The sequence below is a fragment of the Bubalus kerabau genome, chromosome 17, assembly GCF_029407905.1.
Source record: "Bubalus kerabau isolate K-KA32 ecotype Philippines breed swamp buffalo chromosome 17, PCC_UOA_SB_1v2, whole genome shotgun sequence".
NCBI lineage: Eukaryota > Metazoa > Chordata > Mammalia > Artiodactyla > Bovidae > Bubalus > Bubalus kerabau.
This window is the reverse complement of record NC_073640.1, coordinates 56,444,690-56,461,425: the sequence shown is the minus strand read 5'-3', so window position 1 is coordinate 56,461,425 and position 16,736 is coordinate 56,444,690. Positions and strand designations below refer to the sequence as shown.

Here is a 16,736-nt window from a genome sequence, read left to right as displayed (position 1 = left end):
AATATTGCATATACTGTGTGCCAAATACAGATGTAGGCACTTTCCTCATACCTCATTCCATCTTCCTAATAGTTCTGCTGTTGTTATTCTCATTTTAGAGGTGAGCAAACTGACCTACATGGAGAAACTGAGTTACTGGTACTAGGTCACACTGCAAGTAAAGAATCCTGGGGAAAATTAAGCACAGAGATGAGCTTGCTTATGACGAAAGATTTATCATCAGTGACCCAGATAGAGGACCAGTATCTCCTCCTTTTTTATTCTACTTATTTATTTTTGGCTGCACTGGGTCTTCCTTGCTGCCTGCGGGCTTTTCTCTTGCTGCCAGCAGTGGGGGCTGTTTTTCGTTGCAGAGCATGGGCTTCTCACTGCGGTGGCTTCTCTTGTGGAGCATGGGCTCCAGGCGTGTGGGCTCAGTAGTTGTGGTGAATGGGCTTAGTTGCCTTGTTCTCGGCATGTGGGATTTTCCTAGACCTGGGATCCAACCCTCGTCCCCTGCATCGGCAGGCAGATTCTTAAAAACTGGATCACCAGGGAAGTCTGGACCAGTATCTTCTAACTTAAAATAACTAAGAACCCAGAATTTGAGATTCCATTTGGTCTTCTTTTTGGCGAGCCATGCAACATGTGGAAGCGTAGTTCCCCAACCAGGAATTGAACCCATGACCCTGCATTGGGAGCTCAGAGTCTTAACCATCAGGGAAGTTCCCCTAGAATTTGAGGTTCCTTTTGTGAGGGTCAAATAAAGACATTTTCAGATGAACAAGACTCAGAAATTGCCTATCTAGAACCTTCTCTGAAAGAGTTAGAAGAGAATGTACTCTAGCAAGAAGCAAATTAATTCAGAAGGAAGAATTTTATAAAAAGTAACAAAATTGTTAAGGGTTGAATTGTGGCCCCCCAAAAGATACGTTGAGTCCTAACCTCCATTACTTCAGAATGTGACTTTATTTGGAAATAAGGTTCGATTCCTGGGTCGGGAAGATCCGCTGGAGAAGGGATAGGCTACCCACTTCAGTATTTGTGGACTTCCCTTGTGGCTCAACTGGTAAAGAATCTGCCTGCAGTGGGGGAGACCTGGTTTTGATCCCTGGCTTGGGAAAATGCCCTGGAGAAGGGAAAGGCTACCCACTCCAGTATTACGGCATAGAGAATTCCGTGGACTATACAGTCCATGGGGTCGCAAAGAGTTGGACACGACTGAGCTACTTTCACTTTCAAGGTCCTTAGAGACAAATTAAAATGGGGTCATTGGTGCATGCGTGCTCAGCCACTCTTTGCAACCCCATGGACTGTAGCTCACCAGGACCCTCTGTCCATGGGATTTCCTAGGCAAGAATATTGGAGTGGGCTGCCATTTCCTTCTCCAGGGGATCTTCCCAGATCAGGGATGGAACCTGTGTCTCCTGCATTGACAGGCAGATTCTATACTACTGAGCCACCAGGGAAGCCCAGGAAATTATGCATCAATTATAGAAATAAAAATTAATTAGAAAAAATATTTTACAGTAGGCTCCTAACAAAAGGCAAAATCAATGGAGAGATAAAGACAATATGTTCATGGATATCAAAAAAGATGTCAGTCTTCTTGTCATTAATTCATCAGTCCAGTGCAATTCCCATCCCAATCTCAATAGGAGTTGTCAGGGAACTAGCTAGAAAAGCAGCCACTAAAATCCATCTAGAAGAGAAAAGGGACAGGAATGGTAAAGACAGATTTGAAACTGAACAGAGGTGGGAGACTACCCTCATATGATATCAAAACATATCTAAATAAACAGTTTGGCATGGAGGCAAGAAGTGGATTTAGAGATCAATGAAATATAATAGAAATGTCAGAGATCGACCTGTGGATATATGGGAATGTGACAGATGACAACAGTGGAATATAAAAAACCAGGGGAAAGGACTGACTTTCTCTTTCTCTCGTTTTGTTTTGTTTTGGCTGCTTGGCAGTGAGGCTTGTGGTATCTTAGTTCTCCAACCTGGGATGGAACTGGATCCCAGCAATGAAAGTGCCAATTCCTAACCTCTGGACCGCCAGGGAATTCCCAGAACTGCCTTTTCAAATAAATGGTGTTGGGGACTTCCCTGATGGTTCAGTGGCTAAGACTCCACATTCCCAATGTAGGGGGCCCTGAATGGGGAACTAGATCTCACATACCTCAATGAAGATAGAAGAGCCTGAATTATGCAACTAAGACCCAGCACAGCGAAATAAATTTAAGATAATAATAATAAAATAAATGGTACTGGGACAACTGCCTATATCCATCATAAATCCCTACCTTAACACATGTTCAAAAATAAGTCTCATGTGGATTCAACACAAAAAGAAAATCAAAACTAGGAAAGTATTAAAAAAATGATAGCCTATATTTATGACCTTGGGGTATGCATGCCTCCATGCCAAGTCACTTCAATCGTGTCTGACTCTTTGCAACCCTATGGACTGTAGCCTGCCAGGCTCCTCTGTCCATGGGATTCTCTAGGCAAGAAAACTGGAGTGGGTTGCCATGCCCTCCTCCAGGGGATCTTCCCGACCCAGGGATTGAACCCACGTCTCTTATGTCTCCTGCAATGGTAGGTGGGTTCTTTACCACTAGCATCACCTGGGAAGCTCCCTTGGGTATGGCAAGCCTCTTAAACATACCAAAAGTCAGGATAGACTAGATTGATAAATAGGTGCACATAAACACTAAGAATTTCTGTGTGAGGAACATAAATAGATAAAGTTAAAATATAAAGTACAAACTAGGAGGAAATGTTTGGAATATATGTAAGTGACTAACAGGATTGGAATTCATAAAGCACCCCTGCAAATTAATAGTAATAAAAAAGGCATACAACCCCATTTTAAAAATGGGCAAAGGATATGAGCAACCAATTCACAGAAAACAAAATATTTAAGGGCAATAAACTCACGAAAAAATGTTCTCTTCTTAGTAATCAGAGAGTTACAAGTTGGAACAGTGTGATACAATCTTTCAGGAAATGACTAATACTAATTCATCAACCAGGTCTCTGCTCAGATGTCCCTTCCTCTAGGAAGCTCTTCCTGGCCCTCGGGCTGCATTAGGTGTTCCTGTCCCCACCCTGCTCCCTGGCCCTCTGGGGTCTCCTATCGAGCCCTGCCCACTCTGGGTCGCCTCTGTTGGGAAACAGGTCTGTCTCTCCGAATGCGTTGTGAGCTCCAAGAGAGCAGAGCGGGGCTCTCGTTATCCTTGGTCACCACTGTGTCACTAGAAGTGCCTCGCACAGAGCTGGGAACAGAGGAGGCGCTCTGGGATCATATGTGGAATTAATGAATGAACGGGGAAACAGGCCAAGTCAGTGACAGAACTGGGATTCAAACCCAGGTCTGTACAGAGAGAAGGAACCTAGTTTGATATGCTGCCATCTCTTCTCCTTTAAGCCTTGCCCAGAGCCCGGGCACACTAGAGGCGTTCAATGCTGCTGCTGCTGCTGCTGCTGCTGCTGCTAAGTCGCTTCAGTCGTGTCCGACTCTGTGCGACCCCATAGACGGCAGCCCACCAGGCTCCCCGTCCCTGGGATTCTCCAGGCAAGAACACTGGAGTGGGTTTGCCATTTCCTTCTCCAATGCATGAAAGGGAAAAGTGAAAGGGAAGTCGCTCAGTCGTGTCCAACTCGTAGCGACCCCATGGACTGCAGACCACCAGGCTCCTCTGTCCATGGGATTTTCCAGGCAAGAGTACTGGAGTGTGGTGCCATTGCCTTCTCCGGAGGCGTTCAATAAGGGCACTGAAATCAAACGGCTTGGCAACCCAAGACGCTCAAGGCGAGAGGTCGACAGCTCTCTCCAACCCAAACCTCAGACCATAGAGAGCTGCAGTCCTCCAGGACCATAGAGAGCTGCGCCAGGACCGCCCCTCTACTCTACTCTTTTGGGGAACGTCGGGAGCGGGCTACAGGGCTAGAGAGGCCGGAAGTGCGGCGAGCCTGGGGCCGCGCTGGCCGCGCGGGCGGTGGGAAGCCTCTATCTCCCTCCGGTCTTTTCCTCGCGGCCCGGGGGCAAGCAGGTGGGTCCTCGGGGAGCTAAGACTTCCGGGCTAGGGCGAGAGGGGTCGGGGGTGGAGACTGCCGGCGGCGATTGGTAGCTGCCAGTCAATCGGTACAGCGTCTAAGAGATGGAGGAAGTGGAGCTAGGGGAAGGTATCCAGGTGCGAGCCCTGGGGACGGGACGGACGCATGGTTGGGGACTGTGGTCGGGCCTGGCAAACGGAAGGTGGGGAACTGTGAGGGCGGGAGAAAAGAAGGTTGGGGCCCTGGAGGGCGTGGCGAATGGAGAGCGTGGACTGGTAAGGGGAGGGGCAAGCTGGAGGTGGTGGCTGGCTGGGGCGGGGCCTTATAGAACTTGGCTCCTTCCCTGGGTGTCTGGAGCTGGACGCTATCGAGCCCTGGACTTTTTTTTGCGGTTGGAGGTGGGGGGCGACTGTGACTGGAGGTGGCGGGGGGGTTCCTGCTGGAGAATGCCGATGTCTCTTTGGCTCCCAACACCACGTCTTCATTTTCAGGCCCCAGAAGGAGCTTGCGATGGACGAAGAGGGAGTACACAAGCCCGCTGGCCCACCCACAAGGAAGAAATTCCTCATTCCTATGGAGGAGGATGTGGTCCCTCCTCCTGGGGTAGGACTAGGAGATGAGGGAACCGCTGAGAGGCTTGGGGGAGTTGGTTAGGAGGAAGGGGCCTGTAGGACCGCCGTGTGGGTTAGGAAATGTTGGGGCCTGGGTCACCTTGAGAAGACAGTCCTTTGACCTACGCAGGTCTCAGTTTCCCTATCTGTAAAATGTCATAGGAGGGCTAAGGCAAAGTTAGAAAACAGGCACCAAGGGGACTAGTTCTGGAATGTTTCACGTGGTCAGCACCTTGGTTCTGCAAAAGCGTGAATTTATTGCTGAACTTTAAGAATCGGAAGGTTTTGCGATTTGAATGGAGAAGGCAATGGCACCCCACTCCAGTACTCTTGCCTGGAAAATCCCATGGACGGAGGAGCCTGGTAGGCTGCAGACCATGGGGTTGTGAAGAGTCGGACACGACTGAGCGACTTCCCTTTCACTTTTCCCTTTCATGCATTGGAGAAGGAAATGGCAACCCACTCCAGTGTTCTTGCCTGGAGAATCCCAGGGATGGGGGAGCCTGGTGGGCCGCCATCTGTGGGGTCGCACAGAGTCGGACACGACTGAAGCGACTTAGCAGCAGCAGCAGCAATTTTGAAATAAGTCTGCACATCTCACATCTGGTAAATAAAGGATCTGGCAGCACGGAATTCTTAACCCCACAGGAACACAATTGGCTGGTGCTAAGTACTGGCTGCCACCTATGTGCTATGAAGAAAAAGAAAGTAAGCTAAGGATATTCAGCGTGATGGGAAGGGAGAGCTCCTTTAGATAGAACAGTTAAGGGAGGGCTTCTTGGAGGAGATGATGCCTTTAGTGAGATGTAAAAGAGGTGAGGGAGCCAGCTCTGTGATATGGGGCAGAAGGAAACAGCCAGTGCAGAGGCCCTGAGGTGAGAGAGAACCTGATGCATTTTAGGGCAGCAAGAAGGCCGGTGGGGCTGGAGTAGACAAAACCAGGGGGAGGAGATAGAAAGGGAGATCTCTAAGGCGGAGGGGCAGGGACAGCTCTTTAAAGGTCTGGAGGGCTGTGCTGACAGCTTCGGCTTTTACTGTAAGGCAAGAGCCATCTCAGGGCTCTGAGCAGAGGAGGGGCATGGTGTGACTCAGCGTGGGGAGCAGACGAGGGGCTAAGGGCCAGTGAGGGAACTGGTGAGGAAGTGACCGCAGTGGCAGAGGGAGAGAAGACGGTGGCTGGGACCAGGGTGGCAGTGGCCGAGGAGGTAGGAAGAAGTGGCTGGATTCAGACTTCAGGTGCCCTCTCACATCTCTTCCCACAGGCCAAGCCTTTATTCAGATCTACACGGAGCCTGCCCACCGTGGAGACCTCACCCCCGCCAGGCCCTCAGACCTACGCTGAGTATGCCCTCTCTGGACCTCCAGGCAGGGCTGAAGCCACACGCCCAGTGGGGCCAGAACCCCTGGCAGGAGAGACCCCCAACCAGGCCACCAAACCAGGAGCAAAATCCAATAGCATCATTGTGAGCCCCCGGCAGGTGAGGACGGGAATGGAGAAGTGGGACTTTGGACTTTCTGGTGGGAAATGCATTTTTAAGGAGGGCTTTCTGGTTGGCAAGGAAGGTCTGAGTTCCAACTGTTATGCTCTCAATAGCACCATTCATCCATTCAGCTAGTGTGTGTGGGTTGAGGATGCCCCATGTCCTAGTCCTTTCGGGCTGTTCTAACAAAAATACCGTAGACTAGTAGCTTAAAGAGTATACATTTATTTCTCACAGTTCTGGAGGCTGGGAAGTCCAAGATCAGGGGGCTGGCAGGTTCCATGTCTAGTGAGGACCTGCTTCCTGGTTCATAGCCAGCTGTCTTCTCACTATGTCCTCACAGCTTCAGAAGGGGCTAGGAGCTCCTGGAGTCTCTTTTATAGAAACACTAATCCCATTCATGACACTTTCGCCTCCATGACCTTATTACCAGCCTTTACCTCCTAATAAAGAATCTGCCTGCAATGCAGGAGCTGCAGCTTTGATCCCTGGCTTGGCAAGATCCCCTGGAGGAGGGCATGGCAATCCACTCTAGTATTCTTGCCTGGAGAATCCTATGGACAGAGGAGCCTGGAGGGCTACAGCTCTTGGGGTCGCACAGAGTTGGACACGACTAAAGTGACGCAGCACACAGCACGTACCGTCACACTGGGGGTTAGAATTTGGCCTATGAATTTTGGGGAGACACAGGCATTCAGTCCATAATGCCCCAACTCTTTTTTTAAAAACGATATTTATATACATATTTATTTGGCTGCACCAGGTCTTAGTTGCAGCAGGTGGGATCTGGTTCCCTGAGCAGAGGTGGAACCCAGGCCCCCTGCATTAGGAGCTCAGAATCTTAAACCCTGGATCACCAGGAAAGTCCTGCCCCAACTGTTCTGGTTGGGGCTGTGAGTGTATTCATGCAGCTCCATCTTCTGACCCCAGTTTTGTCCATTTATTCAAAAACTACTGAACACAGGCCCAAGTTTGAATCCCGCTCTGCCACACTGTAGCTGTGTCTTGGGCAGGTGACCTAGCCCCTCTGAGCCACTTATAATCCTCATAGGTGGTCAGAGTTTACCTGATGCTGCTCTAGGCTCTGGGGACAGGAGACAAAGTCTCTGTCATTGATGGGGCTGGCATTTTGGAGGGAGAGAGTACACGATGATAATAGTAAGATCCAAGAACATGAAATGATGCTCAAAATTGTGAGCCATCGGGGAAGTATGAGCCAAAACCACAATGAGATACCACTTCATACCCACGGGGATGGCTTGAATCAAAAGCGTAGATAATACCGAGGGTGGGGAGGACCTGGAATCCTCGTACACTGCTGGTGGGAATATGAAATGGTGTGGCCACTTTGGAAAACAGTCTGGCAGTTCCTTGGATGTTTAATCATAGAGTTACCATATGGCCCAGAAATTCCACCTCTAGGATATACCATACATTTGGGTTTTATATTCTAGGTATATACTGGGTATATACATTTGAGTTTATACTTTCCATTGATTGTGAAAATGCTGCTGTGAACATTTAGGTACCACTGTTTGTGTGGACATGTTTCCAGTTCTCTTGGGTATTTATCTAGGTGTAGATTGGCTGGGTCATGTGGCAACGCTGTGCTTAACTTTCTCAGGCACCCCCAAACTGTCTTCTAAAAGGCTGCACCACTTTATGTTCCCATCCAGCTGTGGATGAAGGTTGCATCTCTGCCATATCCTCCCCACTTGTCATTGTTGGTCTTTTGGATTTTGGCCATTCTAGGAGGGTGTGAAGTGGACAGAACAATCCTTTAAAAATTAAAGTCAGATCCTGCCTCTCCCTTACCCAGAGCCCTTCCATGGCTCCTGGTGTCTCAGGTCGAGATGCCCCAGGGCTGCAGACCCTTCCCACCCCAGCTTCTTTGACCACACACCACCTCCCCCCTCCCCCCACAAGAGCAGATCCACACCGTCATTCGAGCCGAATTCCACTTCACTTGGTGATTACATGTTCATCCTCCAGGTACTTTTTTGGAGGGCAGTGTGCTGGGTCTTTGTTGCTGCACACGGGCTTTCTCTAGTTGTGGGAAGTGGGGGCTACTCTCTGGTTGGGATCCGTGGGCCTCTCATTGCGGTGGCCTCTCGTTGCAGAGCGCAGGCCCTAGAGTGCGTGGGCTCAGTAGCTGTGGTCCCCAGGCTCTAGAGTGCAGGCTTGATCGTTGTGGTCGCTGTGGTGCAGGCGCTTAGTCGCTCCGCAGCATATGGAATCTTCCCAGACCAGGGACTGAACCCGCATCCTGCATTGGCAAGAGGCTTCTTTACCACTGAGCTTCCAGGAAAGTCCCCCAAGATGCCTTTGTTTAATGTCTGTGTCCCCCACAGGGGCCGGGATCTGTGTCCTCTTGGTCAGACTTAGACACAAAGTGGGTTCTCAGATACCTATAAATAGATCAGCGCTTGACTTGCTCAGAGTATTTCCGTCTTGGGTAGAGTGTGAGGTAGAGAGTAGAGTGTAAGGGGGTGTTTAGAGGGAGGCGTCTGCTCAGCAGATGCCAGGGGTCTAACCCTGTGGAGGGTCACAGGCACCGTGAGGAGCTTCCTCCTGAGGGCAGTGGGGAGCCAGAGCAGGGCTTAGAGCAGGGGAAGGGCAGGTTTGTGCTTTAGGAGGAGCTGTCTAGCTCCTGTTTGGAGGGTAGCCAGGAGGGGCAGGGGACCAGGAGGAGGTAGGGTGGGAGCCGTGGCACTGGAAGGGGAAGCATTTCTGGGGGATGCTTAGAAGCTAGATGTCCCACTTGGGGGAGGGGAGGGAGAGGGAAGCCCTAGGTCTCTGGATGGTGGGGTCATCCCTGAGTTGGGGCTGGGAGGGGTAGCAGGTATGGGGGCCAGTGAGGTAGACACTTGGGGACAGGTGTCCATTGGGCCACAGGACACATAAACTGGGGCTGGGAGAGAAGACTGAGCCCGAGAGAGATCCAGGGACCCTTAGGTTAAGGCCGAGGGCTAGGGAAGGCTTCCCTGGTGGGTCAGTGGTAAGGAATCCACCTGCCAATGCAGGAGACGTGAGTTCCATCCCTGGGTCACGAAGATCCCCTGGAGAAGGAATTGGCCACCCACTCCAGTATTCTCGCCTGGGAATCCACCAGAGAAGCCTGTCCAGCTACGACTGAAGCGACTAAAGAACAGGGCCCGGGAGGAGGGGCCTAGGTCAGAGCTCCAGCACCAAGAACATTCCGGGCTGAGGGGGGTGGGTCTGAGGAGAGGAGGAGAGTGGAGCTGGAGAAGCCCCAGGTGCAAAGCAGGAGGAAGGTGGGGAGGGGCGGAGTGGAGGCAGGAGGGCCCTGGGGTGGCGGTGGGTGCGGTGGTCCCAGGGCCCCCCTGCTAATGGCTTCACTCCTCCGTCCACCCAGAGGGGCAACCCTGTGCTGAGGTTCGTGCGCAACGTGCCCTGGGAGTTTGGGGATGTGCTCCCCGACTACGTGCTGGGCCAGAGTACCTGTGCCCTCTTCCTCAGGTGAGCGCTGGGGCTGCCCACCCTCCAGACGGCCTGGAAGGGGGGTGCTCCGGGTGTTCTTGGCTGTCCAGGGGGTGTGGGGGAGACCCCCAGGCACGGCTCTGTCATCTCTGGGCCTCGGTGTGACCCCATGGAGGAGGTAGAGATCTTGGCTCGTAAGTGCCCAGCACAAGAGCGGAGGTCCCAGGTCCGAGGGAGGAGAGGCCGGGGCCGGAACTCCTGCCTCTGAGGGAGGAGGGGGCCTCATGCCGCAGACCCTCAGAACTGGAGCCAAAGTTTCAGTAACCTTCACCAATTAAACACTCCTGGGGGCCCTTCTTCAGACAGAGCCAGACAGGGGAAGTGAAACTTCTTAAGTTCCTGTCCTCCCTGTGGGGTATGGAGCTGGCAGCTACTGGGCAGAGACGCCCCTTTGTTCCTGGGTGGCAAATCTGTCCCACCCCTCCCTGACAGCACCCTCAGAGGCCAAAGCAGGCAGTCCCGGGGGCGGGTAGGTGGGCCCTGCTTCCCCAGACCAACTGTGCAGCGCCCCGTGACCCTAACCCTCCAGGAACGAGCGCTCTCTAGGGTCTCTGTGCTCTACATGAAACCCGAGGTCTTCTCTTCCTTGGTGAAGAGTCCGGGGGTCCACCCTTCCAGGGAGCCAGAGTCAGGTAGCTCTCGCTGCCAGGCCCCCCTGTGCTCCCTTCTTGAAGGGTGACCTTGGGCAAGACACTTAACCTCTCTGAACCTCAGACCCTGGCAAGCCTGTCTGCCTCAGTCTCCAAGCCCTCCAGCCAGAGGGAAGAAGGAGGGCTTCTGGGGTGTCTCAGCCAGAGACCTCCCAACGCCTCTCTCTCTCCCGCCACCCCCCAGCCTCCGCTACCACAACCTCCACCCAGACTACATCCACCAGCGGCTGCAGAGCCTGGGGAAGAGCTACGCCCTGCGGGTCCTGCTCATCCAGGTGGACGTGGTAAGCAGGGGTCAGTCCCCCGGGCCTCAGTGTCCCCATCTGTGAAATGGGGAGCCTTGGGCCTCCTGGTTGCCAGGTGGGTGTTGAGTCCTTTCCAAGGAGGAATGCAAGTCGGAACCTCAGTGGGGAGTTTCTTGCATCTGAGCTGCAACCTGTGTTGGCAGGGAGATGGGATGGTCAGATTACCCATCTCTCCTTCCGCACGCACCACCCCGCCTTCAGCCAGGCCCAGCCCTTTGCCACCTAAATATTTCTTCAACCTGTTTCTTTCTCTCTGTTCTCGCAGCCCCGCCCTGATCCAGGCCCTTGCTTCTCCTGCCTGGGTCTCTGCCCCAGCCTTCTCATCTTGTGGCCTTCAGCTTTGCCCCTTTGCAAGCGGAGGGCTCTTCAAACACAAAGACCCAGGGTCCAAACCCCCCACAGCCCCTCAGGGCCCTGTGTGAAGCCCTGCATGACCCAATCCCTGCCCTACTCTTCCAGCTCATCTCTCAGCTTCCAACGATCACCCTTGCATTTCACACCTTCCATCCCATAGCAGTGAATTTTATTTCTTCAAGCCCTCTCTGCCTTCCCTTCATTTGCACACACCGTTCCCTGTCTGAAATTCCCTTTTCTGCTGTCCTTTGTTACCCTCACTCTTCATCCTCCTTCAGGTCCCAGCTCAGATGTTCCCTCCTCCAGGAAGCTCTCCCTGATCCCCCAGGCACAACAGATGCTCCTCTGGCTTCTCCACCTCAGCCCTGGGCACGCTGGGTCATCACTGTCTAGGGATGGGTCTGTCCTTTTCATCGACTGTCCCCAGAAGACAGAGTCAGGGCTGGCCTGGTCACTGCTGGGTCCTGAGACTGCCGTGCCTGGATCAGGCACCCCATCAGAGAATAGGAAGTGTCAGTTGAGTGAAAGGCTCTTGGCTTCCTAAGGTGCTCAGCCTTTAAGACTCTTTAACTCCTTGCTTCCTCCCAGACCCCTCATTCTGGTTTTCTTCTCAGAAAGATCCTCAGCAGGCCCTCAAGGAGCTGGCTAAGATGTGCATCCTGGCCGACTGCACCCTGATCCTTGCCTGGAGGTGAGATGGAGGCTCCCCCTCAGGTCAGGCTCCATCCCGAGAGTTCTTCCCCCTTCCACCCCCAGACCTTCCTTCTTCCTCCCAGGAATGCCCTGTGTGAGCCTGGTCCAGGCACTGCCTCTCTGGGCATCAATTTCCTTTTTAAGACATTTTATTTATTATTTATTTATTTATTTTTGGCTGTGCCGGGTCTTTGTTGCTGCACGCGGGCTTTCTCTACTTGCAGCGATGGAGCGAGCAGGGGCGGCTCGCTGGTTGTGGTGCGTGGGCCTCTCACTGCAGTGGCTTCTTTGCCGTGGAGCACAGGCTCTAGAGCTCACAGGCTCAGTAGTTGTGGCACACGGGCTTAGTTGCCCTGAGACATGTGGGATCTTCATTCCCCGACCAGGTATCAAATCCGTGTCCCCTTCATTGGCAGGCAGATTCTTAACCACTGGACCACCAGGAGAGTCCCTGGGCTTCACTTTCTTTATCTATAAGCCAGGGTCTTAATATCTTTCTCACAGGGTTGTAGGCACAAAAGAAGGTGACATAGATGAAATTCCCAGGACCATGCTAGGCACTTATGAGTTAGACCTGGCTAAAACCTGGCTGCCCAGTCTAGGTTTATAAAGACCATTTTGATTGGTTCTCCACAGGAAAAAGAGATCCCTTCCTCACACCATAATCAGAACAAAGTCTTGATGATTATAGACATAAAAAGAAAAACTACAGTGAAAATATAAGAAATCATATATATATATGGCTTCCCTGGTAGCTCAGCTGGTAAAGAATCCCCCTGCAATGCAGGACACCCTGGTTCGATCCCTGGGTTGGGAAGATCCCCTGGAGAAGGGAACAGCTACCCACTCCAGTGTTCTGGCCTGGAGAATTCCATGGACTGTATACAGTTCATGCAGTCACAAACAGTTGGACATGACTGAGTTTGACTTTCATCTCTATCTATCTATATAATGTTCTTGTGCTGGGAAAGGTTTTCAAAGCAAGACTCAAAACCCAGAAGCCATAAAGGAAAAGGCTGATGTGAGAAAATTAAAATTTTAAACTGCTGGATAGTAAGAGATACTCTAGACAAAGTTAAAAGATAAGCGACACACTGAGAGGAAATACTTGCTGTCTATGACACAAAGACGTAAGACCCTAATTTACTTTTCTTTTGGAAGGAACCTTTATTTATGTGTTTGTTTTTGGCTGTGCTGGGTCTTTGTTGCTATCTGCAGGCTTTGTCTAGTTGTGGCGAGCGGTGGCTTCTCTTGTTGCGGAGCACAGGCTCCGGGCTGCTCCAGCTTCGGTAGCTGTGGCTCACAGGCCCTTCAGTAATTGCATTTCCTGGGCTCTGGAGTTCGGGCTCAGTAGTTGTGGTGCACGGGCTTAGTTGCTCTGAGGCATGTGGAATCTTCCTGGCCCAGGGATTGAATCTGTGTCCCCTGCATTGGCAGACGGATTCTTATCCACTGCGCCACCAGGGAAGTCCTAAGATCCCTAATTTATATGTTTACATATAAATGTTATATTTATACAGTTCAAAAAATTTACATGTTTATATTCACAGGAATGTATTTAAACATGTATTATGTATTTATATATAGAAAGGACCTCCTACAAATCAGTAAGAAAACTAGCCCAGGAGCTCCCTGGTGGCCTAGTGGTGAGGGGATCCTGGGCTTTCACTGCGGTGGCCTGGGTTCAATCCCTGGCTGAGGAACCGAAATCCTGCAAGCCATGCAGTGCTGCCAAAAAAAAAAGCCTGAAGTCTAAAGCAAGTTGTCAAGAAGACATGAAAAAACTGTCAGCCACACAGTTTGTCAGGAAATGTCAATTTTCAAAGAACAAGGTGTTATTTTTCACCCATTAATTTGGTGAAAACGTCAAGAAATAGGCACCTGCATGTTTGGTTAGCAGGAGACTTGACTGGTGATTAAAGCAGAAAATAGTCATACTCTTTAACGCAGTTCTTCCTCCTGTGAGTCTCCTTCACTCCTCAGGTTTAGCTCAGTTCTGACACTCTCTTGGAGATAAGGTTGGATCCCCCAGGTTAATGGCTCACAGAGCTACCCAGCCCACACACGCTGCAGGCGCCAGTCGCAAGCCCAGGGAATCACCTGTGCTCTGAACAGCGGCTGCAGGTTAAGACCTCCAATGACCCTTCCTCAGGTTTGATTATTTTGCTAGCACGGTTCTCAGGACTCAGGGAAACACTTATATTTACTAGTTCATTACAGGATACACTTAAGGATACAAACAGGTACACGGGCAAGGTCTGCGAGGGTCCTGAGCACAGCAGCTTCTGTCCCAGGGAGCTGGGTGTATGTAACCCTCCCGGCGTGGATGTGCTTGCCAGCCTGGAACTCCCTAAATCCCAGGGTTAGTGTTGAGATTCTATGGCGGCTTCTCACATAGGCATGGTCACTTATTAACTCCATTTCCAGCCCCTCTCCCCTCTAGAGGATTGGGGGTGGGGTGGGAAATTCCAAGCTTCTAATCCTGGCTTGGACTTTCCAGATACTAGCCTCCCATCTAGGAGCCACCCAGGGTCACCTCTGTGGAACAGAAGAAGCCCTTGGTGATCTTATCACTTGGGAATTTACAGGGGTTTGGAGCTCTGTGTCAGACACAGGGACGGAGACCAGTATATATTTTCTGTTAGCTCGAAGAAGCCTTTTCAGACTGGCTTCTTTAAGGTTTCTCCGTGTCTTTTTTTTTTAATTCATTTGGCTGCATGGGGTCTTAGTTGTGGCATGCAGGTTCTTTTAGCTGAAGCATGGGGGATAGTTAGTTCAGGATGCAAACTCTTATTTGCATGTGAGCTCTAGTTCCCTGATCAGGGATTGAACCTGGGGCCCCTGCATTGGGAGCATGGAATCTTAGCCACTGGACCACCAGGGAAGTTCCCCTCCACGTCTTTTCACATCTTGGTAGTTCATTTGCTATCACTTTACTACTCACAGTCTGAATCCACATTCTTTTCCAGCTGTGTAGTCTTCTGCCTGTAGCCCCTTGATGGCGGACACTGGGCTGACTCCCAGGGTTTCGCTGTTACAGCAACCCTCCCACTACTGCCCCCAACCCCAGGGATGGGCTTTGAGGTCAAAGGGTACATGTATGTGTCATTCTGTGTCCTCTCTAGGGCTATGTCACCGCTATACTTTTTGACTACTTAGAAAAATGTGCTTATGTATTAGTTATATATTAAAACAGAAGCAAGTATGAAAAATTGCTCTCTCTTTGCTGTGGGAGGTAGCACAGTGGCGTATGGGGAGCCCGGCGGTGTGATCTTGGGCAAGTGACTCAACCCCACTCGTCTGTTTCCCCCTCCATTGTCACGGATTGAAAATAACTGCCTTACAAGATCTCTCAAGAGAGCCCAAAAGCTTCTGAAGATAAAGGGCTTTGAATGGTGTCTGGAATGCGGCTAGGCCCCCACACGGGGAGTATTTCCCATGTCTGTATATCCAAACTGGGGAATATTTTGGACCCATTAAGTAAATGGGGTCGAGGGACTTTCCTAGTGCTTCAGTGGCTGAGACTCCGTGTTCCCAAGGCAGGGGGCCCGGGTTCGAACCCTGAACTACTCAGGGAACTAAATACCACATGCTGCAACTGAAGATCCTACCTGCTGCAACTAAGACCTGCCACAGACAAATAAAGACACAAATATTTTTTAAAAAGTAAATGGGGTCGAGCTCTGTCTTCTGATGTGGAAGAGTGTCCTCATTGTACTGGGGAACAAAAGTGAAATTGAGGAAGTGGATACAGCATGTCCTGGACAAATGATTAAGAACAATAACAGTCCCCTCTGCAACTAGAGCAAAAGCAACAAAGCCCACAGAAAGACACAGAATTTTAAAAATGAGTATTCTTTTGAGAATATAAATTAGTGTTTAATCAACAAACATTGTCCTCTAGCTAGACTTTGAAGGCTAAGAAAATGCCTCAAGACAAACATTTGAGGAAAAAGGCCAGCTTTTTCCTGGTGTGAATAAACTTGGGTTCCTCTATTCCGCACACAGACAGGCCCGTTTAGTGATTTATTGTTTCAACTACTTTGGAGACAGTTAATTACATGTCAGAAAAACCCAGTGCCTAATGGAAACATGAATGGTGACTGTGAGGTTAGTTGCAGCAGTCAGCTTCTAGAACTTTCCTTTTGAAGGTGTGCTGCATATAAAACCTCCCTCCCAAAATAGCTAACATTTCTTAAATAGGCTTCTAAGCACCAGGCATGGCACTTAAGCGTGTGGACTTGTTTAATGGTCATTAGCATCCACCCCTCTTCCCTAGTGGCTCAGTCGGTAGAGAATATGCCTGCAATGCAGGAGACTAGGGTTCAATCTCTGGGTCGGGAAGATTTCCTGGAGAAGGGTATGGCAACCCACTCCAGTATTCTTGCCTGGAGAATCCCATAGACAGAGGAGCCTCGCGGGCAACAGTCCATAGGGTTGGAGAGAGTCGGACACAACTGAGTGACTAACACTTAGAACTTAGCATCCACCCCACTTGACAGGTGAGACAACCAAGGCCCAGAGAGAGGAAAATTGTTGGCCCAGGGTAACTCAGGTGGGAAGTGGGGCCTGAACCCCACTGGTCAGGCTCCCAAGCTATGGCCCTTAGCCATAAGTCTTAGAAAAGACCTGTCAAGATGTGCCCGCCCAGCAGGGGTTACTGCCAGGGGACATTTAGGCAAGGTTGAGAGCATTCGTTTCTCTATATTAAAAGTTTGGAATTCTAGCATCAGCAAATGAAATTAATGTAAAACATGACCCTCCTGCCCTCTTCCCCTGACCCGAATGTCTCACCCCAGCCCCGAGGAGGCCGGGCGGTACCTGGAGACGTACAAGGCCTACGAGCAGAAGCCAGCCGATCTCCTGATGGAGAAGCTGGAGCAGGACTTCGTTTCCCGGGTGAGGCACCCTCCCCTCCCTGCCTGGGCCTCCCCCCAGCTCCTTTGGGGGTCTGAGCTGCAGTCCTGATCTCAAGTCACACCTCTCCCCCCTCAACCCCACCCTCAGCTTCCAGTCACTTCTGCCCCAACAGCAGCTAGCAGGGTCTTCCTAAGCCTGCTTTCTTCAGCTCAAAACCCTTGGGTGGGGACTTCCCTG

At 51.0% G+C, this 16,736-nt stretch overlaps 1 protein-coding gene across 5 annotated transcripts in view; it reads left to right on the top strand.

Moving 5' to 3' along the window:
• Positions 1-16,736, top strand: part of ERCC1 (ERCC excision repair 1, endonuclease non-catalytic subunit) — a 49,925-nt gene that overhangs the window by 31,403 nt on the left and 1,786 nt on the right. Inside the window, exons 1-7 of one of the 5 annotated variants that reach the window (XM_055551602.1) lie at positions 3,886-4,040; positions 4,536-4,647; positions 5,918-6,133; positions 9,513-9,616; positions 10,472-10,571; positions 11,561-11,637; positions 16,439-16,538. In XM_055551602.1, the coding sequence (XP_055407577.1) occupies positions 4,555-4,647; positions 5,918-6,133; positions 9,513-9,616; positions 10,472-10,571; positions 11,561-11,637; positions 16,439-16,538 (690 nt within the window). In that variant the 5' untranslated portion in view covers positions 3,886-4,040; positions 4,536-4,554. The other 4 variants (XM_055551603.1, XM_055551604.1, XM_055551605.1 and 1 more) reach the window with 4 other exon arrangements.